The sequence below is a fragment of the Podarcis vaucheri genome (genome assembly GCF_965113315.1).
Source record: "Podarcis vaucheri genome assembly, chromosome: 6".
NCBI lineage: Eukaryota > Metazoa > Chordata > Lepidosauria > Squamata > Lacertidae > Podarcis > Podarcis vaucheri.
In genome coordinates this window covers 63,163,691-63,190,883 of record NC_138764.1, presented here as the reverse complement: position 1 = coordinate 63,190,883, position 27,193 = coordinate 63,163,691, and the positions used below count along the sequence as shown (strand labels likewise).

General features: G+C 40.9%; 2 protein-coding genes and 1 long non-coding RNA gene across 3 annotated transcripts; all 3 read left to right on the top strand.

Moving 5' to 3' along the window:
- The first annotated feature begins 633 nt into the window (after positions 1-633).
- Positions 634-9,502, top strand: LOC309535506 (pepsin B-like). Its single transcript, XM_082228608.1, has 9 exons — positions 634-755; positions 1,364-1,517; positions 2,888-3,005; positions 3,437-3,555; positions 4,547-4,746; positions 5,529-5,651; positions 7,825-7,969; positions 8,503-8,601; positions 9,265-9,502. Exons 1-9 carry the CDS (start codon positions 700-702, stop codon positions 9,415-9,417), a joined length of 1,167 nt encoding a protein of 388 aa, XP_082084734.1. The 5' UTR covers positions 634-699; the 3' UTR covers positions 9,418-9,502.
- Positions 9,503-10,413: 911 nt separating this feature from the next.
- On the top strand, positions 10,414-12,526 carry LOC309535508. The gene is made up of 2 exons (XR_014221269.1): positions 10,414-10,663; positions 11,653-12,526. It is a non-coding gene; the product is annotated as an uncharacterized lncRNA (long non-coding RNA).
- Positions 12,527-14,844: 2,318 nt separating this feature from the next.
- LOC309535507 (pepsin B-like) lies at positions 14,845-21,056 on the top strand. Its single transcript, XM_082228609.1, has 9 exons — positions 14,845-14,950; positions 15,269-15,422; positions 16,162-16,279; positions 17,455-17,573; positions 17,961-18,157; positions 18,599-18,721; positions 19,419-19,563; positions 19,782-19,880; positions 20,715-21,056. The coding sequence occupies exons 1-9, from the start codon at positions 14,895-14,897 to the stop codon at positions 20,865-20,867; spliced, it is 1,164 nt and encodes a 387-aa protein (XP_082084735.1). The 5' UTR covers positions 14,845-14,894; the 3' UTR covers positions 20,868-21,056.
- The last annotated feature ends 6,137 nt before the right edge of the window (positions 21,057-27,193 follow it).

Here is a 27,193-nt window from a genome sequence, read left to right as displayed (position 1 = left end):
CAAGGTGTGAAAATGTGTTCATGCAACAGAAAACAGCTATTTCAAAACCTCATTAAATTCTATTAGGGAACTCGAGCTGTTGACAATTATTATCTTTGACATACTAATCAACTGAAAAACCTAGATATTAAATGTGAACTGATCACAGCTTAGACCCAAACATGGAATTAAATATAATGTTAGCAAGCACAGCTTCCCAAGGGCATGGCTCAACATGGCCCAATACCTTAGTGAAGATAACCTGGAGTTACAATATTTGTTCGACTCAGTGTATAAAAATGGAACGTATCTAGCCACACTTAAATACCCATCACAGCAGCTGTGATTATCAAATTGTCCTTTATTGTTTCTGAAAAGGGTAGGAACAGATTATAAGGAATTTGGCTTATTAATATCTTATCGCAGATTTGTTTTCCGTATTAGCAAAAGTTTGTAGATAATCACTCAATATTTCTTTTTACAAAAAATGAAGGGCACAAGTTGCATTTAAAACCACTCTAACAAAGGACTTTCTATCACTCATAAGCAATGGAAAGTGTAGATATTGGGAATGCATGGTACTGGAGGACGTCAAGAGTAAACAGATAAGCCAGCAGAGGAGAGTAGGCCCAGGTATAAAAGTAGGGACACAACAGCTGTAACTGCGGAAGGGATTTCTAGATTCTCTAGAATATCACATTGGCCAAGACACAGAGCATCATGAAGTGGTTGATCCTGGTACTGGTCTGTCTCCACCTGTCGGAGGGGCTGGAGAGGTGAGTGTCTCAATTAGGGTCTCATTCAGACTTTCTGTTGCACAGCTATGCAATTTAAAGCTCCAGGCCTGAGCAGTATTTTTGTCCCTGTGCTTTCCCTGTGTTTTATCATTGAATTGAAGCAAATGGATATACACAGAAGACCCAATTGACATTTTCTCCAATTCAGCTGCAAAACTTGGGTTTTCCCAGGGAAAGTGCAGGGACCCAAAAGCTTAGAGGCAGAGCTTTAAATCCCAGACCCGTGACACAAAAGGCAGTCTGGATGAGCCCTGTAGTAATGAGTGACATGGAAATATTACTGGAAGCTAAATCAGGTCACACATTTTCAGCCAATGACTATGTTCTTATCTTTCCATAGAAAAGTTAAACCCTAGTTTTTCAGGCTTCAAGACTTATTCTTTCTGCCTTGTGCACCCCTTGTTTTTATTTATTTAATAAAATTTAATATGATGAATAAAATAAACGATAAAGTAGCTCGATGGACTGTTAGTAGTTCCCAGTAACAAAATAGAGGAGGAAGCTGATGAAGAAAGAGGGCATAGGAGAGGTACAGAAGGACCAGCACTGTTGCTTTTGGCATCCTGAGATCTTTGTGTCTTCTGCAGAGTCATTCTGAAGAAAGGGAGATCCATTCGGGAGAACATGAAGGAGAAAGGAGTGCTGGAGGAATTTCTGAAGAAAAACTATGTTGATCCTGCAGCAAAATACCACTTGAATGAATACAACATTGCTTACGAACCAATAACCAACTACTTGAATGTGAGTATTAAAATAATAAAATATGCATCTTTCTCTCTTCTTCTGCCCATCTTTCCTTTTCACTTTTCAGTCTGTCAAAGGTTATATGGCCTCAGGAAAGCAACATAATTGCTCCTGTCAAGACCATTTTCACACCACTGTCTCTGTCCATGATGAATTTGAGGTTGACTGGTGAAAGTGCTTCTTCACTTTTGGAATGATGGAATAAGTGAGCTTGCCCACTTTGTCACCTAGCTGGAGGGTTAGAGGTAATGGAGTATGCAACAACAGCGTAATTCTAATCATGTCACTTGCTAGGGTAGCATAATGGTTAGAGAATTGGACTAGGACCCAGGAAACCAGGGTTCAAATCCCCACTCAGTCATGAAGCTTACTGTATGACATTGGGACAATTGCTTTAGTTTTATTATGGTGCATGATGTATGCTGCCTGAAACCCTCTGTCCACTTACCTGAGAGTAAAACCACCAGTGTGGTGTAGTGGTTCAGAGCGGTGGACTCGTAATCTGGTGAACTGGGTTCAATTCCCTGCTCCTCCACATGCAGCTGCTGGGTGACCTTGGGCTAGTCACACTTCTCTGAAGTCTCTCAGCCTCTCTCACCTCACAGAGTGTTTGTTGTGGGGGAGGAAGAGAAAGGAGAATGTTAGCTGCTTTGAGACTCCTTCGGGTAGTGATAAAGTGGGATATCAAATCCAAAGTCTTCTTCTTCTTAACTGAACAGGAAAACAAGCTGTAGAGTGGTTATCTTTCTATAACAACCATTTGGTAGCTGGTGGTTTTCCTTTTTACTATTTTACAAGCTTGAGAGAGAGCCACTGAACAAAAATCTAAGCCTGCATACACCACTGATGAGATTTAACTTAGGTGCGGTTCCAAAATCAGCCCTATGCAGTGAGCAAGCATAGTACTGAAAGCTCCAAGGCACCCCACCAGGTCTAGGTTTCACCAGCCTCTACTGTCTACAAGATACACTATGCGGCAATTACTGGGGTGAAAACAGCAATGGCTGTGTGTGTGCATCCCTTACCTGAATCTGACAATGTTGTGGTGGTTGGCATTTGCCTGTCTCAAGACACAATGGGGTGTGCCAATAGGGGTGAAGTCAAGCCAACAATGGGGCTTGTAATTACAGAAAATGATTAAATGATGACATTTTGATTCTGTGTTCTTGCACACAGCTTGTCACGAACCCACTGTATGATCTTGGACATTGCTTACCTCCCATTGTGGGCTAGGATTCATTTTGAAAATGACCTGAGCTGCCATTTCTGAGTGGGAACAATAGTAGAAATGAAAGGGAAATGTTGAAGCTCAGTATTTACAAATGTGACAAAATCTTTCTTCTTACCAAAATTTTCTCCTTGGACAGTCCTTCTACTTTGGACAGATCAGCATTGGGACTCCACCACAGGACTTCCTTGTTGTGATGGATACTGGCTCCTCCAATCTCTGGGTACCATCTGTGTACTGTAGTACAGCAGCCTGTGGTGAGTACTAACATCCAGCTGCAGGGAAACTTGTTTCTTTGAACTTATTAGCCAATTTGGCTTGCTTTCTTTTTTAAAAAGCCACACTTATCTCTTGTACTATTTTTAATGGGAATGGAAAAACTGTATATTATAGTGATATTTTAGAGATGGCTGATCCTTCTTTTTCCTCCTTCAGTTCAAAATCTTTATAACTCTCAGCACTGACATTCTGACATAAAATAACGATACAATGTGCCAGGATTTATGGAAGTCAAACATTTGAATAAGATGTAAAAGTATGTTTAATTATTGTTGAAAATGATATGCTAAAAAATTATATGCAAACAACAACAACAAAACAATAGAATGTGCCAATGTACTAAAGAACACGACTCAGTTAGGAAGTGTTCATGATATTACGCTTTTTGTTTTGTTTTACTTTACTCTAGAAAACCACAATAGATTTAACCCCAGTGCATCTTCTACATACTACAACAATGGACAGACCTATACTCTCTACTATGGGAGTGGTGACTTGACTGTCATGCTAGGCTATGATACTGTGCAGGTAAGTGACCATTGCATCTCGCATTCACCCACCTTAAACTTTGTGGCATTCTAGGAATCACAAAGTTGGTGGTGGGTGGCACTGTGTGTAAAACCTCAGCACCTAGGGCTTGCCGATCGCATGGTCGGCGGTTCGAATCCCTGCGGCGGGGTGAGCTCCCGTCATTCGGTCCCAGCTCCTGCCCACCTAGCAGTTCAAAAGCACTCTTAAGTGCAAGTAGATAAATAGGTACCGCTTTATAGCGGGAAGGTAAACGGTGTTTCCGTGTGCTGTGCTGGCTCGCCAGAGCAGCTTCGTCATGCTGGCCACGTGACCCGGAAGTGTCTCCGGACAGCGCTGGGCCCCGGCCTCTTAAGTGAGATGGGCGCACAACCCTAGAGTCAGACACGACTAGCCCGTACAGGCAGGGGTACCTTTACCTTTACCTTAGGAATCATCGAACATTGGTCAATCAAAGAAAAAGCAGTCTGTTCGGAACCCAGCCTTGCAACCAGAATTTACTTCACAAGCTAAGAAAGAAGGGGACCAACCAAAGCTTAAGATGGAAGTTTGTGGCCCAGATATTGCTGGCTGTGTGCCACTACTGCAATAGGCAGAAATGAGGGTTTGTTTGGTTGTTTTGCACACCACTTTCTACATAATGGGTGCTTTGCTGTGGTGGACAAGTAGTTTGATCCTGATGACCGCCAAAGCTGTTTTAACATCTGAGGCAGAAAACTCAAAAGGTCATTTTATGATCCCATCCTTTTTATTCATTCCTTTACAAATTAACTAGGTCTAGTGTAAAGAGAACTTCATAAGCTTTCCCAGTGAGGCATTGGAAACTGTGTTTGTTTAGCCCACAGTCTCATTGCCTCTTTGTTTTGCATTATTCCTAAAAATGCCATGTGTTACCTATTCTTACTATTGATAATTTGATTTATTCAAGCTCAAAATCATTGCTGTGCCTCCGATTGCGGATGAAACCCATTTTTCCTTCTGTTCCTCCCAGGTCCAGAATATTGTCATTCAAAACCAGGAGTTTGGCCTGAGTGAGAATGAACCTGCCACTCCCTTCTACTATGCCAATTTTGATGGGATTTTGGGCATGGCTTATCCTGCCTTAGCTGTAGGGGGGTCATACACAGCCATGCAGTCGATGATGAGGCAGGGGCAGCTCTCTGAACCCATCTTCAGCTTCTATTTCTCACGGTGAGATACAAAAATCTGTAAATTTGTCAGGAGGCATTCAGAAGATCGAGCTCATAGATGTTAATCTGGAATAACTAAACTACAACTCCCTGTAGTATTCTTACTGCTCCTTAAAACCATGAATATCATTCAGAGTTGAGATGGATACCCCAGCCATTTAAAAATATTTCATTCGGGGAGGGTTGCAACACATGCTAAGGTTTAATTTCCTCACATAGGAACATAGGAAGCTGTCTTATACTGTGTCTGGCTTTTACTCCATCTGACGGTAGCTAGCCGGGATTTCAGACAGGGAGTCTTTCACAGCCCTACCTGAAGATGCTGGCCTTGTGACCTTCTGTCCACAAAGCAGATGCTCTGCTAGTGAGGTATTGCCCTTCGCCATTAGCAGATCCTTCCTCAAAGACCCCCACAAAGAAGATGCTCTACCAATAAGATGTAGCCTTTCTGCCTACAGTAAGTGTTTATGCATATGATTCCCAAATGACAATCAAGTCCTCTATTTGCCCTGACACACATTAGCCATCCTTTTGGCTTAGAAAATGGAGTGGTGAAAGGATGGGTTTTCTCCCTCCTTTGAATGTATGCTTATCAATCAAGAGAGAATCTGATCTTGGGAGGGGTGAGGGGAACCTTGTGGTCATTCAGGATTTGTCAAACTGAAGTAGTCTGTGCCCAATTGTTTGTTCCTCTGCTCCCTGCTTTTATGTATGCAAATATAGACCTTCAAGACATTCATAAGGCTAGCCTTGACTGGTTTTGTCCATTTCCCCACTCAACAGCCAACCAACTGTTCAGTATGGAGGTGAATTGATCTTAGGAGGTGTTGACACTCAACTGTACTCAGGAGAAATTGCTTGGGCACCCGTCACTCGTGAGCTTTACTGGCAGATTGGTATTGAGGAGTAAGTGATATTCATAATTCTCATTTCATCTATAGCTAATTATGGTTTTCTCCCATTGCCATGTCTCTATCCAGATGATAACAAAAGGTCTCCAGCCTCTTTGAATGTGCAGCATTTCTACAGAGGGGAATAGTCTTATTCTTGTTTGCTACTTTAAAATGTGTGTGTGTGTGTGTGTGTGTGTCTGCATGCTTGTGCATCAAGAGGTGAGTGTGTCTGTGTGCTCCAGCACTGGAAATGAACCTTCAAAAACCAGGAGGATAGTGATCCATTAAAAGCTAGGCACTTTAAAGTTCTATTAGTTTCAAAGGGAGAGTTATGCAAAACAAAGAAAATAATTCTAAGAAGGAGCAATAGATAACAAAACAGTGTTCACTGCTGCAAGGATGAGGATATCCTTGCTGAAGTGTAGTAGTTTGTTTTTTTAGCAAAACATGCTACATGAAAGCTGCTGACAGGTGTGCTTGAGAAGCTCTCTGTTTCTAAAAGACTGCCAAATGAAGGCGGCATGGGAAATGAGATGAGTCACTCATCACCTGTCACCAGGGAATAGTGAGATTCGCACCACAATATTTTGTGCAGCACTTTCAGTCATAATGGATGGACCAGCTAATAGAAGGAAGCAAAACATGCTCTTCCCAGCACCTTGAATGCTGCAAAAATACAGGATTCCAGCAACTGAGGTTGGCAATCCTATGATGCTGCTTTACACTAAGGCAGCTTCCCTGGTCCATTTTGTCTAGCGTTGCCTAAATCTGCCTTTGCCAGCCTGATGCTCCCCAGACGCTTTTGGTCTACCACTTCCATCAGCCACAGTGGCTGGGGCAAAGAAGAGTCATAGCCTAATACATCTGAAGCGCCCCAGGCTGGCAAAGGCTGTTCTGCATGGATTAGTAGCAGCTCTCCAGCATCTCAGAGGTCTTTCCCAGCACCTTTTTAACAGGACGTGTGTGGCAAATCCCTGGGTATTACCATTTTGTCTGCACCCCCCAGATTACAAGTTTTTCCAACAGAAGCTTCTTCTTTTACTCAAATCATAGTAGATTCCCAAATTTTGGGATGTCTCAGATTTGGTTTTCACATTTGAAAGTGGGAAACAGCATGGAGTTGAAAACTGGATTTTACTTTTCAGGAAAGATTGATGTGAAGTAAGTAAACCTCTTTGGGTTATAGTTAATAATAATAATAATAATAATAATAATAATAATAATAATAATAATAATAATATCTTTATTGTCATTGCCCCCTTCGGGGACAATGAAATTACTTGACTGCTCCATAAAAACACTAATTAAACAATACAGCAAGGGAGATTAGATGACTTTCAAAGTCCGGGCTTCCCATTCAGGGCCGAGATTGCTCTGGAGAAGAAGCTGTTCTTAAGACGGCTCGTTCTTGTCTTCATCGTCCTGTATCTCCGTCCCGACGGCAGGAGCTCGAAGAGACAGTGACCAGGATGTGATGGATCTTTTACTATGTCCAGTGCCTTCCTATGGCACCTTGTGGCATAAATCTGCTCTAAGGTGGAGAGTGGGCAGCCAACAATGCTCTCTGCTGCCTTAACAACCCTGCACAACCCCATCCTGTCCTGGGTAGTACAGCTTCCGTACCACACACATAAGCCATAAGTGAGCACGCTCTCAATGGCACAGTGATAGAAGGCAAGCAGCAGTTTCTGCGGAAGATGGTTTTTCCTTAGTATTCTCAAAAAGTACAGTCTCTGCTGTGCCTTCTTCACAAGCCCCCTTGTGTTGACACTCCAGGACAGATCCTCTTGTAATTCAGTGCCCAAAAATCTGAACGTTGTTACCCTCTCCACACAGACCCCATCAATCAGAAGTGGCTGGACGTTGCTCTTCTGTCTCCTGGAGTCCACCACAAGCTCCTTATGTGGCTATGTATGTGTTTCCATGGCCATAATAGCTGTCTTTGTGTTGTATCCAACTAAACTCTACTCAGAGAAAACCCATTTAAATTAATGGACCTACATTGGTCATGTTATTTTCAATGGGTCTACTCTGAGTAGGACTAGCATTGGCCACAACCCTTTGTAGCTATAGATGAAGACTCCTCCATCTTAAATATTAGGAGGTCTTTGTGTTTCTCTTATTGCCTGCTTTGTTCTTTATTGCTAACGTTGTCCTTGCAACATTCTTTGCTTTTATCTCTATAGGTTTGCCATCGGTGATGAGGCTACCGGCTGGTGCAGTGAAGGCTGCCAAGGAATTGTGGACACTGGCACTTGCCAGCTAACTATCCCTCAGCAGTACATTGGGACATTCCTGCAGGCTATAGGAGCTGAACAATACAATGGAGAGGTAGGTGGAGCAGGAAAATTCCTGCAGTTCACTCTTCACCACAGGGGAACAGGCTCCATCTGAAATCTTGCACCTAGGATGGATGCTACAGCCAGGTTAAGTACAAGAGATGTGTGCTCCTAGATGATCACAGAGGCATTGTCCTCACTGCTATGGTAAAGAGAATGCTGGATTAGAAGATGGGTCTCAGCCTGATCCATCAGGATAATTCTGATGTTGCTTGTTTATTATGTATTTGGTATTTCCATTTGTATTTTATTTATGTTAGAATTTGTTGCCATACTGTTCTTGCTTAAAACAAAAACCAAAAAACCCTCACGGCAGCTTACATAAAAATAGTCAAGTTCAGATAAATTTTTTTCAAAAAAGGCTTAAAAACAAGGGGACTCTAAAAGGTGTCTGTTCTCTGTATGTGACTGGAATAAATCAAGCATATGTTGTCTGTCAGTCTATTTTCTAGTGTGGATTGAGTCTGACCAATCTCTGGCCTGGTGTGCTCACTGAGTAAACCTTCTGTTTGTCTTCTTTCACAGTATGTGGTGAACTGCAACAATGTTCAGAACATGCCCACCATCACCTTTGTCATTAACGGAGTCCAGTTCCCACTGCCTCCCTCTGCCTATATCTCTGAAGTAAGTGTACAACATTGCTTAATGGCACATATTTTACACCAAGGCACCTAAGCGTTAGAGCGTATCTAGAGATTGCACCAATGCTCTTGATAACACAGCCTTTGCTTTATGAAAAGATAGCATTGGCGGCATTTCACATCATTTTTTCTGATCCTTATTTTGGGGACCTTGCAGGGGTCTCTCCTTACCATCTTATTTGTTTCCCTGCATTTGTAAATGCAAAGATCTTTTCAAAGATTAGTCTGCTCTGGATTTTATCTCTAGAAGCAAGACTTGTAATAGTACCTACAAATGAGTGGTGGGGAATCCTTTAATTTTGTCACTTCTGCTAGAGTATGGATGGTGCTTGCTGCTTTGGCATCCCTATTGATCATGTGTGTATTACAGTCTGTTCTAAACTTGCACATGTGGGTGGTCAGAGACTCAGAATTAGAGCATGTGTATTATGGATCTAACTCTCATAGCTACCATATGAGCTATACACTTGCAAACAATCTCTAGGAAGTATGTTTACAGCTATATAGTTATAGCAAATGGATGAGCAGCCACATTTCTAACTTGCAATCTAATCTGGACATGATTTCGTACATCTTTTTCAAAGGCATTATCACATTTTCTTCCAGCAGAGATGGAACTTATAACGCATTTTCTTTTATTTCACAGAGCAATGGATACTGCATAGCTGGAATTGAGACCACATACTTGGCTTCCTCAAATGGGCAGCCCCTATGGATCCTTGGTGATGTCTTCCTTAAGGAATATTATTCCGTCTTTGACATGGCTAATAACAGGGTGGGCTTTGCACCATCGGCTTAGACAACACAAAGGCCATCTCCTCTTTAGTCTACTGCTACCGTTCTCTTGGACTCAAAAGAATCATATTAAATTATGTTTGAAGGAACATTGCAGTTTCTGGATTTTCTATAGGCTGCCTGTCCTGGTTTGTATGTCATCAGTTCTCTTGAGAGCCATTGAAATGGGGAGATAAGTTCCAATTTGCCAGATTGTAGCCTCCTCCTCCCCATCGCAACTGCACTCTGCCCTGGAAGAAGCATACAGTAGTAGCCCTCTGGCAGGCTGGAAGGAGCCAGATTTACATGGGGACGACCCTCCCTGTGCACTTTCCTTGCTATTGCAAGCACTGAGTGCTTGTGAGAAACTGAATTAGATCACCTAAGCAATCTTAAGCAAAAAGATACATTTTAAATACTGGATTGAATGCCAGAACGAAGGGGCCAAGCTGGAATGTTAACTGCAAGAGAGTTCCACTATTCCACCCCAAAGGCCCTGTCTTGTGTGCTCATCAACCTATCTGGTTTTCACAGGCAAGCACACAAACAGCAGATCTTATATTATTGGCTGGGACATACCAGTACAGGCAATCTTTTAACTAACCAGACTCAAAACTATTTAGGCACTTTGAATTGGGCCAAGAAACATATTGGCAGCCAGTGTAATTGGCACATAATCAATGTCACATATTCACACCTTCAGGTTCCTGCTAGCATGCTGGAGGCCGAGAGGTTTTTTTTACCAGCTGAAATTTTCGAACCGTCTCCAGAAGCAGCCCCATGTAAATGGCATAGTAGTAACCCAACCTGAACTAACACATGGTGACCAAGGCCAGGTCATGTATCTCCACACTGGGCTGCAGCTGGTGTTCAAGACCGAAATGATAGAATGCACCGCAGAGAACTGCCACTACAGATGCCTCTACTGACAGTGGCAAGTCCAGGAGCACTCTCAAGCTGCAAACTCAAAACTTCAGGGGGAGTGGAATCCAGATTAGTGGGAAGAGAAAAAAGCCTCTGATCTGAGTTTCATCACATATGATAATCTGACCCAGAACACTGAATATGTCTCCAATAAAGTTAGTTTATATATGTGGGTGACATTTTAAAGATGATGAATACCACCCATAAAAGATTTAGATCGAATGTTTCCTCACCTTCCATGAAAGTATCTTCAGTGTTTCCTCTTTCCAGACATCCCATTCTCTGAATGATATAAGACATCTGCCTGATTTCCCCATGCTATTTCCTTCAGTTGAACTGCAAGAGATGTGGCTAAATGTTCTATTTTTTTATAATATTTTATTAGGTTTTATCAATAGAAAAGTTTAGAAAAATACAAAAAAGAAAAAGATACAAAATTACAATATACAAAAATACAGACATTAAACACAAAGAAAGAAAAAGAAAAAACACATATAAAAGAAAAATGAAAATTCCCTCTTTCTTAATTTCTCATCTTTAGTTAACTTATTTTCCTGACTTCCTCATGTCTCCCATTTTTGTATCCCTTTTAGAAATTGGTTCAGCAAATTCATGTCCTATTAGTTTATCTATTATTAATCCCATCTTACATTTTACCTTGTTGCTAGAACCCCTTCAATTCATTTCAATGTCATCAGCATTCAAAAATTTTACAATATTTCTGCAAATAAGTTTTAAATTTCCTCCAATCTTCTTCCACCAACTCTTCTCCCTGGTCTCGGATTCTGCCAGTCATTTCCGCCATCTCCATATAGTCTATTAGTTGCATCTGCCATTCTTCCAAGGTGGGTAGGTCTTGTGTCTTCCAATGCTTTGCGATGAGAATTCTTGCTGCTGCTGTAGTATACATAAAAAAAGTTCTATCCTTCTTTAACACCGATTGGCCAACTATGCCCAGGAGAAAGGCCTCTGGTTTCTTCGGGAAAGTATATTTAAATACCTTTTTCAGTTCATTATATATCATACTGAGGAAGAAACAGTAAAATCTGCAATGATAAAATGGGCACAAGATATAGGATATAATATTATGTTTGCTGACTGGGAGAAGTTGTGGACCACCGGGATTAAATTCACGGCATGTAATGCCCTAAGAGAGAATATTATGAAAATGATGTACAGGTGGTACATGACTCCAGTCAAGCTTGCAAAAATATATCACTTGCCCGATAACAAATGTTGGAAATGTAAAGAAATTGAAGGTACATTTTTTCACCTTTGGTGGACGTGCCCAAGGATCAAGGCTTTCTGGGAAATGATATATAATGAACTGAAAAAGGTGGCTAAATGTTCTAAGTCTGTGCATACCATATTCTGTCCAGGGCTGGTCCAAGGGATTTTGCTGCCTGAGCTGAAGCAGGAAATTGTGCCCTCTGATTTAAGGTGCAGACTAGTCCCCAAAGCTGGTCAAGTAATTTAGGTAATTTAGCCCACAAGCACCTTTCTCCCTTCTTGGGAGGAAAAATGCAGCAATAATAAATTAAATAACTAATCACTTGCAGCCCTTTCATGGCACCCCAAAATTAACTGCCTGGGACAACTGCTTCATTCTGCTTATTGGCAGGGCCAGTCCTGATTCCTCCCACTCTTCAAAACACTTGTATTATTGTGCATCAGTGAAAAGATGTCCTGTGAAGAGTACAAACTGAAACATTGGAGGAGCCCATTTTCCTATCCTAGATTTCCATCCAAGGAAAGCTGTCAGTAACAACAGAAATGCTTTCTATGGTCAGTTCTGCTGTCCATCTGGAAGCTTCACTGAAGTCCAGAACTGAAAGATTTTGTCATGTGATATGTTCACAGGCTGTGTTGACTGAAATCCATCACCCTGTGTTTCTTTTGTCTGTGTGTACATATGTATATGTATATGTGTATGTACATGTATATGAGGAAAATGTTAACAATAAAAATATAATTAGAATGACTGAACCAATTATAGACAGTCTATCAATAGCTAAAATGGTTATGAGACATAATACCAGATACTTGGGGCAAACAATAGATGGTTCTCTTCATTGTATCCTAGTTATGAGCTAATCAGGGGCACCTGATAGATGGCAAAATGGTGGCCTACATGGATCTTTGGTCTGATCCAAGAAGACTGTTCATATGCATCTGTTAATAATAACAATAAAAGAAACCTGTTAAGCAAATTGCAGACCACTGTATTTTTTAAAGGACAAGCAGCATTTATGCCCTTTGATTTTTTCCAGCTATGTAGTCCAACTGAGGTCACTGAGAAACACGAGTGATAAAGCATTATCACTATTCCAGCATTCCTGACAGGTGACCATCCAGCCTCTGCTTACAAATCTCTAATGAAGAAGAGTCCACCAGCCTTTGAACAGTTTGCATCATTAGGAAGCTCTTCCTAATGTTTAGTGTAAATAATTGTTCTTGCAGTATGAACCCATTGGTCCAGATTCTATCCTTGGTGGCAACAGAAAGCAAATGTATTTGCTCCATCCTCTATGGAAGAACACAGAAAGTATTTGAAGATGACTGCCACAATACCTCTTAATCATCTCTTTTTAGGGCTAAACATACCTGGAGTGCCATCACCTCTTCCTTACAGACCACTCAGGCCAGATGATGGGGCTTTAGGAGAGTCCTCCAGCTTGGGGAACATCTGTCCAATTCATACTGCTGCACAGCCATGCTGTAGGAGTCAGTGATTACAGATCAGGGCAATGGTCCTTTAAAGACAGCTCTTCCTGAGTGAGTCCTAGCAAGCAAAGGTTGTTGTGAGCTCTCCAGGGTGCTGACAAGCTGCCTTTTGACCCTGCCTTACCCCCTGCTACCCTGATTGGGATCTGGCAGTGCCTACCAGTATTGACTGGACTACCAGACCTGCCTTGCCAGGACCCTGCTCTTTGAGATGTGCCCTTAGTCCTATCAAGCTGGCCTCCTCTAGAACGTTAAGCCAGAAGAAGGCAGGACAGATCCTTAGATCCTTCCAGTTCCCATTCGGGTCTCTTTTAAATGTGTTTGCCAGAAAGCTCCCCATGCAGCCACCCTGGTTTGTTTAGCGGTCTCCAGTTTCCTTGCTCACCATTGAGTGGATTGCAATTGTGCCTTAAATATCTCATGAAGGGGCTTGCATTGCAACTGCTGCTAAAATGGTTTCAGCGCAAATCCTGTCTTAAAAGACGTTTAAGGACAAACACCTTCTTGATCCTGGAGCAAATCTCTCTGAAGGTGCATTGTGAACACATCTTCAAAGAGGCTCATTACCTGAAATCTTTGTGACAACAGATGAGTGATGCCACCCACCTGCAAAATATGACATACAAGGGGTAAGGCAGAAACAGATCTTGCCTGCTGAGGGGGAATATGCTCCCCAGTCCTGGTACAGAGCCATCAAAAACCATGGATTACACTCCCCAAACACTCCCTTACGGTCCCCCTTATGTATTAGTGGTTACCCACTCTGGCTTAACTCACACTCCTGTTACCTGTACATGATTTTATACCATTTTCTAGCATTTAATTGCTCTGCTGTGCAGGATTCAGTTTAAAGTCCTCCTGATCAGTTTTGTGTGACTCCTGCCAAGCATATCCTTTAAAAAAAGAAAAGGAAAGCTACATACATTATACACCGAACTGCACACGGGATGAAGCAAGATCATTATGATCATTTGGCAAAATGTGCATCAATATTTGTGACGATACCAATGTACATATATTGTCAAAAGAATTGATCTTATATATGAACTTAGCAGCACAAACTGTAATTGCAACTCAGTGGGAAACAGTCCAAAATCTTACACTGGACACTTGGTACCACTTGCTCTAGAATAAGAGCTATAATAGAAGAAATCATGTTGTAATTGTTACCTCCATTTTATATGCATTATAAAATGAAATAATAAAAAACTTTACCAAAAAATGATATTCATGCAACTTCTAGCCAGTGGGAGCTAAATACTGTGTGATCAGAGTTTTGATTCATAAACCTCATTGATAGTAGTGTTAGTATAACTTTATATGGTCAAGCATGGGCTAATACCTTAGTGAAGAGAAATCTGGAGTTACTCTTGATATTGGTTGGCATCAATTAAATCAATATTGAGCCTATCCAGCATTATGTAAGCACTTGTCAGAATAACTGTGATTATTAACTTGGCCTTTATAATTTCTGAAAAGAATATGACCAACTTTTCAAGGAAACTGATTATATTTCAGTAGATATCTTGTAGATATCTTATCACCATTTTTTTATTTGTCCCAATAGCACAGCTTTGCTCCAGATCCAGTTCTTATAACTAAATATTTTTACAATCAAAAGCACAAATTGCTTTTTAAAACCTTTTAAACAAAAGAATTTGATTCCCTATCATTCATAAGAAAACAAAAAGTGTAGATATTGAGTGTACATAATGATATTGGAAATCTAGAGTAAACAGATAAGCCAGTAGAGGACAGATGCTCTGAGTATAAAAGTAGGGACAAAGCAGCTGTAATTGTGGAAAGGATTTGTGGATTCTCTAGAAGATTGCATTGGTCAAGACACTGAGCACCATGAAGTGGCTGATCCTGGTATTGGCTTTTCTCCACCTGTCAGAGGGCCTGGAGAGGTGAGTGTCTCAACAATAGCAACAAATGAGCTGAATATATGACTGGAAATTAAATCAAGTCATACATTTTCAGCCAATGTTCTTATAATGTTCCATAGCAAAATTAAACCTTCTCTTATCAGGCTTTGAGAGTTTGTCTCTCTCACACTCACTTGCTTTTATTGAACGAATGGATGAATAATAAAGTAGCACAATGGCCTATTAGTAGCTCCCAATAACAAAGAATAGGAAAGCAGGTGAATAAAGAGTGCATAGCAGAAGTACAGAAAGGCCACCCATGTTGCTTCTAGTCTCTTGAGATCTTTGTGTCTTATGCAGAGTCATTCTGAAGAAAGGGAAATCCATTCGGGAGAACATGAAGGAGAAAGGAGTGCTGGAGGAATTTCTGAAGAAACATCATGCTGATCCTGCATTGAAATACCACTGGAATGAATACAACATTGCTTATGAACCAATAACCAACAACTTGAATGTGAGTACTGCATCAATATGAATCTGTACCTTTCCCCTCCTCCCTCTCAAAGTGGTAGAGAAAATACATGAACTTGCACATTGAGCTCAGCAGTTGATAATGCCATCAAACAACCCATTCCCCCTACAATAAGAATGAACTGAACACTCAACCGTATGTGCTCAGAGGTGTGAATTGGGGCTCTCTGTTTTATGACAGCAAGACACAGATGTTTGTCCAGTAAATGATTTCAGCTTCTACTTTTAATTTTGGGGGTTATGGCTTCATGGTATCTTCTTTGCTTGCTGACTTGTCTGCTGAGCATTCCATGAGACACACTAAGGATTATGAGCCTGGGTAACTGATCCCGAAAGGACTTGAAGGTGGATGTTTTCACTACAGCACTTTCCTCTACTGAAGATACAAAACACGAAAATGCAACTGCCTTTGTTGGGATGAACATGGCAAGCAAAGATGCATATATCTCTTCTCTGGATGTTGGTAGTTAGAGAAGAGGATTAGGGATTATGATTCTAGCATCTTGCATAACTCTCCTGTTGGCTTTGCTGTATGCTTTTGGAGAGTAGTGTAGTTTACCTTCACTGTGGGATGCATTGCTAAATTGAAATCTTCATGATCTAAATAGCCCCTTTGAGATTATTGGTAGCAAAGTACTAGCAAAGCTTTGAAATGATAAAAGCATTAAAAGGTGTGGTGAATTGCCTTTATTCCACCTTATTCAAGTTTTCTCCCTTGGCAGTCTTTCTACTTTGGAGAGATCAGTATTGGAACTCCACCCCAGAACTTCCTGGTTCTCATGGACACAGGTTCTTCCAATCTCTGGGTACCTTCTGTGTATTGTAATACTGCAGCCTGTGGTGAGTACTCTGCACAGTTGCTGAAAGTGGCTGTTTGTCGTCAAGAAAGCACTTCATTTTGTTTAGAAATAATTTTACTGCAAACCTTATTTGCAGCTTCCAAACTTGGAATATCATTATAATATATTGACTGACAACCCTAAGATTCTCCTCCCTCCCCTGCTTCTGGGCATCAACCCGTCTTTCTCTGAGTTCAAATTCTTTATTTCCCCCCAACATATCATGAGATATAATACTAGAGCTCATTTGAAGCATTGTGTGCGCACGGTATGGGTTAGAAACAGCAAATGCTGTTGTGATGGCCAGATACTATGGTGCTACTCAGCCGTAGGACTAGTCAATGCAAGCAGATCTTATGAAAGCAATAGCATGCTGCATTAATCAAGATGGACAAATCTGTCAGTTTCAGCTTTTCATTTTTTCCAGTCTTATGTTCCGTTTGTCATATTACTGCATCGGTTTGCAAATCTTCTTTTAAAAAGTCCTCACAGAAATGCACATATATTTTAGTGCGCATTTCTCCCAATATACACAATTTTGTCTGCCATTTTGTCTAATATACACATTTTCTGCAAGCAATTTCCCCTAATATATACTAGCCACAACAGTTATTTTCTAGCTTCTCTGTCAGAGTCAGCATGACTCAGAACACTGGCTCCTGGGAATCGCAGGTGAGAAGAGAAAACTGTTTGCACTCACATCCTGCTTACTGGTTTCCAATAGGCATCTGATTGACTATCATGGCAACAGAATGCTGACTTAGATGGGCCCTTACCATGATCCAGCAGCTCTTCTTATGTACTTATATAATGCATTTTAGTATATTATTTTCACTCATATCATACATTTTTATGTACAAATGTTCTTACGATGAAGATACATTATGAAGCTGTCCTCAAACCATGTTAAAATGGTGCAGGGCCCTAATTTTGACCAGCAATGGGGACCTTTTGAGGTAAATGCAGTAACAATGTTTGTATATTTTGGTGAGAAGTGCCCCTTTCCTGTTGCCTCCTTTTTAGCCTCTTCACTATGTGTGCATATAAGAGTTCATGGGTGATAGGCTGGGTCTGTAGCAAAGTCAGATCTGTTGTAAACTGAATCTTGCATGCTAATGGGCAGCTTTCACTGCCTCATAGAGATAGATTTGTACTCTGGGTTCTTTTTTATTCTAGGTAACCACCATAGGTTCAACCCCAGTGCATCTTCCACTTACTCCAACAATGGACAGACCTATACCCTATCCTATGGGAGTGGTAGCTTAACTGTCATGCTAGGCTATGATACAGTGCAGGTAAGTGAACTTTGCACTGTGAGCCACTCATCTTTAAGTGTGCCACATTCTGGGAATATTCCAACTAAGGTAAAGCTAATAATTTTGGGAATCCAGTTAACAATGGCAGGAATCCTTTGCAGTATAAGAAAGCATCCTGTTCTGAACTCAGCATCAAAATCTGAATTTAACAAGTGCAAAAAACTAAGTTCCTAAGCCACAGCAGTGACTGGTGGTACTCACTGAGATCCAGTTTTGCTGAGATTGACACCAGACCACATTTTGAAGAATCCACTCCACTGGGTCTCATTGTCTCTCTGTGTAGCATTATTCCTAAACTGATGAGTATTGCCTGCCAGTTACCACGATTCACGTTGCAAGTGAACCCCATTGATTCCTTCTCCCCAGGTCCAGAACATTGTCGTTCAAAACCAGGAGTTTGGCTTGAGTCAAAATGAGCCTTCCAGTCCTTTCTACTATGCCAGTTTTGATGGGATTTTAGGCATGGGTTATCCCGGCTTAGCTGTAGCAGGTCCCACCATTATGCAGCAGATGCTAAGACAAGGGCAGCTTTCTGAACCCATCTTCAGCTTCTATTTCTCCCGGTAAGATCCAAAACCTGATATTTTTTATCAGGGGCATGTGCAAGAGGAATTAATCTAGGATAAATAAAATACTCCTCCATGGTTCCATCCTTACAGTAACAAAACACAGTTGAGAATGAGCATATGAGCAATTGATGCAAATTAAGCTTTCTGTTAGCTCTTTGACCCTTCTTAATCAACCTTCCCTTTTAATACCATCACTGGAGTGATGAAAGGATGGATTTTCACCAGTGGAGTGAGATCCTGATCCTTGTTAATGTGGGGCAAACTGTTCCTGATTTGTTCTTTCCCCCTCTGACCTGCCAACTGTTTATTGCTCTCCATTTATGCTTTCTTTAATCTTCTCTAGGCTTATTTACCTGTGGACTTATAGAGCACCATCAAATTTATAGGTAGTTAGAACTAATCCTTGTCTGCTTTAAACCATTTTTGTTTTCTCAGCCAACCAACTGCTCAGTATGGAGGGGAAATGGTTTTGGGAGGTGTAGACAATCGGTTGTACTCTGGGCAAATCACTTGGACGCCTGTCACCCGTGAATATTACTGGCAGATTGGTATTCAGGAGTAAGTGGCACACATAATTTCCATTTTATCTATACCTAGCTGTGCTTTCCTGCATTAAACATGTTCCTTTTCCGGATGACAAAAAAGGCTTTGCCTGCTCTATGGAGTGGCCGCCTTTCTGCAGAGTGGGGTACTTTTATTCCTCCTGCTTACTGCTTTAGAATATGTGTGTTGTGGGTTTGGGACTGGAATGAAACGATTGCATCAATGGATATTCCAGCTGGGTATAGCATTTAACTAAAAATAAAAATCCAAACAAGTAACAATATATTGCAGTATGAATGCTGAGAAAATATAGATTTTCTAGAACTAAAATGTTGCTTTGAGGATGTCTGCATCTTTATTGTGCGCACATACATGAATGCATGCAAAATCCAGAAAGGCTGTTGTAGCCAAAGATCACTCTTTTGTGCCAGCCTCAAGAGAAGCAATAGGGTTAATATCTTAGCATGAAAATGGATTGGATGGATCAGTGCATAATCTACTCCAATTAATATATGACAAGATGAATCCTATGGGGAAACTCTGTGAACGGGAGGAAGTGAAGGTGGGGAAGACTGAATCTCAACCAGTGAATTTTCTGTGTAATATATGTGGAAGGAGGTGGCGCGTTTTGTCTCAATGTACAATGCACAGCTATAGAGGTGAGTCTCTGAGAACCCATTTGGGACCTTAATATCACTTCTTTCCTCTGCAGGTTTGCTATTGGCAACCAGGCTACTGGCTGGTGCAGCCAAGGCTGCCAGGCAATCGTGGACACTGGAACATATCTACTTGCTGTCCCTCAGCAGTACATGGGGAATTTCTTGCAAGCTGTAGGTGGTCAAGAATACAATGGTGAGGTGAGTGGATGAGGTAATTTCAGAAAGCCACACCTCAGGAGACAGTGAGCTGCTTGCAGGAAACATAATGTGCTCATATAACTTTGCTATATGTACCAAAAAGAAAGGAAAACATTTTGCTTGTTTTAGCCTGTTTTCTACAGGGGACATGACTCAACCAACCTCTGTTCTAGCCTACTCAAATAGTTAACCTTCCCTCTTTATTTGTTCTTTTCCAGTTTGTGGTGAACTGCAACTATGTCCAGAACATGCCCACCATCACCTTTATCATCAACGGATCCCAGTTTCCACTGCCTCCATCTGCCTATGTCACCAATGTACGTATATACCATATTGCTAAACATAATTCCCCAGAACAGTATGTGTTTTGAACCATGCTATGTTTATAATACCTGTCTCCTTGATCCTTGCCCATCAAGGCTTATAAAAGTGAGCCAGGAAGGGCTGGGCAATGGGCTCTGTGGGGTGGTGAATGCTTCCCTCTGTGAGGGAGCCTTCCCAGACCTGCTGAAAGAGGCAATTATAAATAATAAAATTCTTCTTGTTGTTTTGTTGTTGTTGTTGTTGTTGTTGTTATTCCATCATTATTGTATTCTGTCATTAAACCTTATAATTACCTGATTTCTGTTTTAAAAACAGATTACGAGTCTGGTTTTTTATACTAAGGGGTGGCATTTATTTACTCAGGAAAATTGTTGTAATGGTGCCTTGTATTTTTTTCTCCTAACCCTTTTTGTGGGGTCATTTTAATTTTATTTTTTGAGATCATGGATCTATCACTGAAGTTAGAATTCTTTTATAGATTTATAGTTGCAGATTGTTCATAAAGAGATGTTTGCTCGGACTGTAATTGCCAAAAGCAAGAGTATGAGTAGTACTAGCCCCTATAAAATAGTGAAAAAGAATCCCTCCATTTTGTCACTTCTCCCAGAGTGGAGATGATGCTCACTGGGCTGGCCTCACTATTGGCCCTGTCTGCATTGTGGCCAGCCCTGAATCAGGACATGTAGATGGTCAGAGACATACTGGAGCATATCAAATGTGGATCTCTAGTGTGTCTTTGCGAACAAGTCCTTATTCCAGGCTTCCTTGAAATTCTGTTTTATTTATTTCCCCAGCACAGGTTTAACTTGTTTTCTTTTGTTCCACAGAATAATGGATATTGTACAATTGAGATTGAGGCTACATACTTGCCTTCTCCAACTGGGGAGCCACTGTGGATCTTGGGTGATGTCTTCCTTAAGGAGTATTATTCTGTCTTTGATATGGCCAACAACAGGGTGGGCTTTGCACCTTCAGCCTAGATAAAGAAAAAAAGCCCAATTTTCTGGATCAATAGTGCTACTCTTTGGGAATTCAATAGAATCATTCTACATTGTTTGTAAAGGAAATTGCAGTATTCTTACCTTTCCATAATTCTTCTGCTACTGCTTTTATACTATCAATTCTCTTGAGATCCATTGTTACGGAGAAATAAATACCAATATGTCAAATTTCTAGCTGTCTGTTTCAATACTGTATGTGTGGGTATCTGAGGTTCATTTTAGGAAACAATCTAGGTTGTTCCTTTTTTTCTATGTCTTGCCTCTTCAGTGACTCCTCAGGTCTTAAAATCATGAATTCTGAATCATGAACTAAGAGTCTATAAGGAAATTTGAGGAACTCAGATTTGTACCCTCTATGGCATTGATTCCAGTTTTGGAAAACTGAATGGGATCAATTTCTCCCAAGGAGTAAAACCAACTTCAGTAATAAAATATCAGCTTTAAAATTTTGCAGGTTACTGAGAGAAACATAAAAAATGAGCACAACATATGTCATAAATCTACATAAACACACTGATAGTCCAAAATTTCATTACTTTGGCAGTCATGATATTTCATCTTTTTAGGACTGCCAGTGCTGATAATGGTAATCAATCTAATAAATGTAGCCTAGAAAAATAAAAGCCTAAAAGAAGGCATGATATAAAATAATGAGCAGTGTCAAGAGAGTTACTAATTATCTCAAAATACCAGAAATTGATATAATTCAATGAAATTGATTGGTAGTAGGTTGAGGACAGCCAAACAGAAGCACTTCTGCACACAATGTGCAATTGACTTTTGGAATTCAGTATCACAAAAGTGTTGATAGCCGTTAGCCCTAGATGGATTTTAAAGAGGAGCAGACATATTAATGAAGGATAATCTGCCAATGGTTATTAGCAACGATAGCTTAAATGGAGCTTCTCTTTTCAGAAACATTATTTCACTGATTGCCAGATTTGGGGGACAAACAGGAGATGAATATCTTCATCATGCCCCCACTCATGGCCCCATTACAGATGATAGTATGCTAGACTAGACGTACCTTTGGTCTGACCCAAGAAGACATTTATTTGCCTATTAAAAAAGAAGAAACCTGTTAAGGAAATTCTATTTCATATTAGGCTATTATTTTCTGACACAATGCAGAAAAGAATCATTAATAAAGATGACAGACTCCAAGACATAAGTCCATGGTGTGTATTTGTTAGGATATTTTTGATGCACTGATACTTCTGCCAATGGATTGCCATGAGGCTTTCTTGGGCTCTACTTACCTCCCAGCTACCATCCGGTCCCCTTTTGTGTAGAAGTAGTTGAGAGGGCATGCATATACTAAACCACTGCTATCTGTGCTTCCAATTGCACAAGTTCCAATGCTGAGCATTGGAAGTAATCAGCTAATACTTGAAAGCACTACTCAGCTCATGTGTGGGTGTGGAAATATGCAAGCATGATGATGGTGATAACCCCCGAAGCTGTATATGCTTTAGTACTGAGGAGTATATGTACAGCTATCATATGCCAAGCATCAGAAAAAAAGGGGGAAGAAATAAATTATTGCAATCAGTTAATACACAAGAGCTCAGTCATAAGGCTCACAGTGGCAAAACGGTTTTCAAGAAATTGAGAGACTGGAGTAAGTTAGAGCCCTTTAAGACAAACAAGGTAAAGAAGGATCTTCTGCTTTTGAAACTGAACAAGGTGGGTGGAAGGCAAGTAAGCTCTTGGCCAGCAAATTTGCTCAGAAAACTGGTATCTGCACATGAGAACGCAGGAAACACATATATCACAGAAACTGGGATGCCCGTGACTGCCAGTTTATATTTGGAATTATAGACATCAGAAAGCCCAGCACCTGATACAGTATGTGCACTTGTGAACTTGTATGTATATATATGCAAGGTCTTATTGGGGGAACATGCACAATTCATTGAAAAGGAAATTACCTGCTCAGAGGTACTAGATTCAATTAATGTACTGAGGAATTACAAGTCTGCAGTTTTCTGTGAAGCCTTTAAATATAGTTTGGTCTGGCAAAGTTTATTTTAAATCCTGCAGCTAAACCAGAGGGTTCAAACGCCTGCAGCATCATGGTATTAAAACAGGTGGATCTGCCACAAATAGGAGGTCATCGGCAATTAATCCTGTCTTACACGGCTCTTGTCCAACGGTGATTCCTTCCACACTGTCATTTTGTCTAATCAAATTTTCAAAAATGTGGAATACCTGCAGAAATTATTTCCTTTTAAATGGGTTACCTCCTCACTGAAATACTTAGGATTAAATATTTCTACTCAGTTTTCATAGTTGTATCAAACCATCTTTGCAACATTCTTGAATATGTCTGGAAAAATCCGGACATGTGGTAACCCTAGACGGTGATGTGGTCTTGGCGGCCACTCCCAGTCACCGGTCTAGCTGCCACATTCTGGATTAGTCACCTTCAAAGGTAGCCTACGTAGCAGTCCAAGTGGGAGATAACCAGAGCCTGCACCACTCTGGTGAGACAGTCTGCGGGCAGGTATGGTCTCATCCTGTATACCAGATGGAGCTGGTAGACAGCTGCCCAGTTGTGAGTCCAAAATGACTCCCAGGCTGCACACCTGGTCCTTCAGGGGCACAGTTACCACATTCAGGACCAAGGAGTCCCCCCCACCCGCTCGCCCCCTGTCCCCCCAAAACAGTACTTCTGTCTTGTCAGGATTCAACCTCAATCCATTAGCCGCCATACATCCTCCAATCACCTCCAGAGACTCACACAGGACATTCACTGCCTTCACTGGTTCAGATTTGAAGGAGAGGTAGAGCACCCAGCCCAAATGATCACCAAACCACATTTTCTGTGCTTGTTTCAAACACTCCAAGCTTACATCATGGAAGAACAATTGAGAATACGGCAGAATTATTTTTTAGGCTTTATCTGGAATGGGAAAAGGCACTATGTAAGAAATTCAAACATTATAAGGAAAACCAAAAAGTGGGGGAGCAGCAGTACCAAATCTCTTCTACTATTATATTGCTTTACAATTGGCACAAATGGTAAAATGGGGAAGGGCTTTTTTGATGTCAAGCTGGGCTTCAAGCTGCGCAACAAGCAGCCATTTCTTATTCTCTGGAAGCTACTGCAGGATCTACAAAGCAAAGTAGAAGAGTGATTCTTAATAAAAAACTTGGTTACAGCCAGTAGTATATTTAAGCTATGGGACACATGATGTATGCATCTTTCTTCAGGGACATCACTACTAAATTGTTTCTTATTGCATTCAGATGTTCAGCAGAATTTTTTTTTCAACCAATCCTCATCCTAGGCTAAGGAAGATTTAAAAAACTTTATAAACCTAAACCATTATCCTAACTTGCTATGTTTGCACAGATTACAACCGTCTTTAAAAAAACGCACAGAAGAACCAACAAATATTTTTATTCCCTGGTTTTCTGAACATTCAAATAACAAACATCAGCATAAAGCAGAAAGGCTACAACAATCTTCAACAGAAATTCCATTAACTTGATTGTTATAGTTGCAATTCAAAGTCTTGTGCAGAAAAAGGACTTACAAAGGTAACAAGTTACTAGGCCAGTAAGTTGATATGAATGTGGTGAACTCAGTCTACAGAGGAATGATCTCGTAAACTACTTATATAAACAAATGGGAAAAAATTATATGAAAAGGAATTGCAGAAGGAGATTGAAGATGATACAGCAGAGCTGGCACATCCATGAGGTGGGATGAAGTGCCTGCCTTAGGTGATGGAAGTGCAAGAGGTGGCACTCTGCCTACCCCAACACTTCTGCCACTGTCAAGAGGGAAGCATTTTGGTGGGTGGCATTGCTGTTCATCCTCCCTGCCCACAAGGGAGATGCTGACTGGGAATGCTTGGAAAAGAGCTCCAGCTCCTGCCAAGTTTGTTGAGAGCCAAGGTGCAGAAGCGATAGAAGTGGTGAGGTGGAAACAATTTCTGTTCCACCTCAGGTGGCGAAACAGAATGGGACTTTCCTGCCCAGATCACTTTGTGTAAATGTAAATGATCCTTTACATGCTGGAGGAGACTCTTGAGAGTCCCATGGACTGCAAGAAGATCAAATGTATCCATTCTTAAGGAAATCAGCCCTGAGTGCTCACTGGAAGGACGGTTCCTGAAGCTGAGGCTCCAATACTTTAGCCACCTCATGAGAAGAGAAGACTCCCTGGAAAAGACCCTGTTGGGAAAGATTGAGGGCACAAGGAGAAGGGGACGACAGAGGACGAGATGGTTGGACAGTGTTCTCAAAGCTACCAGCATGAGTTTGACCAAACTGTGGAAGGCCGTGGAAGACAGGAGTGCCTGGCGTACTCTGGTCCATGAAGTCACGAAGAATCGGACACAACTAAATGACTAAACAACAACAAATGATCCTTTCTTTCTTTCTTTTTAAATGTGTTTACCAATTAAGTACAGCTATATGGCTCAAAAATGGGCTTTCTTGGAGGAGATGCCTAGAAGAAAGGGCATATGTTTATCATTGGAGGACATGGACTAAGTAACTAAGATGCAGAAGTCTGGGAAATTGAGGCAAATTAATATTAACTGCATGGGTGACTTGCCCAAAGCACAAAGTGATTGCTATTATACACAAGGGTTCGAACCTTGACTTCCCACATTTAAAACTAGCACAGACCACTGGCCTCACAGTTGGGGAGGGAGTGAAATAAACAATCATACTGAATACCCATTCAGTATCTTTGTTTTCTTCACTCCCTCCCCAACTGTGGAGCCAGTGGATGACCTTGAAGGAAACTGAACAGAAAATACACAAGTGAAACATTGCCTCATTCCTGTGCCCAAAGACGTGTAGTCTCAATGCTTTGGACTGACTACTTGGTAAAAACTCCACTGAATTGGAGGGTTTTTCTCTTCATTTGCCCTTAAGAGTCCGCTTTACTTCTTTGAAAAACCGCAACGAGCCCTTTCAGCTGTTTATTCAGCTGATGACCGATAGCTTTCATTGCTCACTCTGATGGACAAATTTTATGTCACTTTACCCTGTGTTGGCTTTGGGATTGATAAGGATAGTTTTCCATGCTGATACGATAGAGCGGTATAAATGGTGCCTGTTAATCTAATGTCCATGAAGGTCTTTAGCAGTGATTCCTGCACTGTATGGTTCCATCAGTGGGAAGAAAGGACAACAGAATTAAAAGAACATGGAGAGAGCCATGCTGGGTCAGACCAAAGGCCCATCGAGTACAGCATCCTGTTTTCACAGTAGCCAACCAGATGCCAGTGAGCAGCCTGTAAGCAGGGCCTGTGTGCAACAAGGCTGTCCCTACTTGCAATGGCCAGCTACTGATAGCAGCAAAGCACCTCTGACATTAAAAGTAGAGCACAGTCAGTTGATAGCCTTATCCTTTATGAATTTGCCTAATTCTCTTTTAAATCATCCTGGTTGGTGGCCATCACTAATTCTTACGGGAGCACTTTGTGAAGTACTTTCTTTGGTCCGTCCTGAATCTTCCAACATTGAGCTTAATTGGGGGGCCTAGGGTTCTAGTATTAGGAAAATGGAAGAAACAAACATCACTCTGTCTACTTCCTCTACACCACGCAAAATCTTATACACCTCTATCATGTCCCCTCGCGCTCATCTTATTAGAAATATATATATCCAAAATGCTGTGATTTTTTTCACATAGATGAGTTGTCCCACTTTACCCTGAATCTCATTTGTTGTGCATTGAGTCATTTTTAGAATATCCTCCTGAAGCTCCCCATAACTTGCTTAGAATGTCAGCATTCTGAATACTTGGGTTTATCCACAAGCTTGGGTACCCCACAATTCACCCTTGACTCCAGATCATTTATAAAGACATTAAATAGCATCAGCCTCAATGTAAGTCCTTGGTGGACCCTACTTACTTCCTTCATTTGTGGAGATGATTTATTTATTTGAATGCAGCATTTCCTGGCCTTTAACCGGTTACCAGTCCAGAAGAGGAACTGAATCTTGAATATATTTTTTCCTAGAATCCTTGATCTCAAAAGTCAGGCTGTATAAATCCCTACATCGATTAATCATTCAAAAATTTATTATTTTAATTGTTACTAGGAAACAGGAATATCATGAAAAATCGGTGGCAGACATAACCCATTTGGTGAACAGTTAAATATTGCAGTGGATCTGTCTATCATCTATCTATCATCTATCTATCTATCTATCTATCATCTATCTATCTATCTATCTATCTATCTATCTATCTATCTATCTATCTATCTATATCTATCAGTATATGCAAGTGTCTATATATACATATATACCCTCACATGCACAAACACTGAATC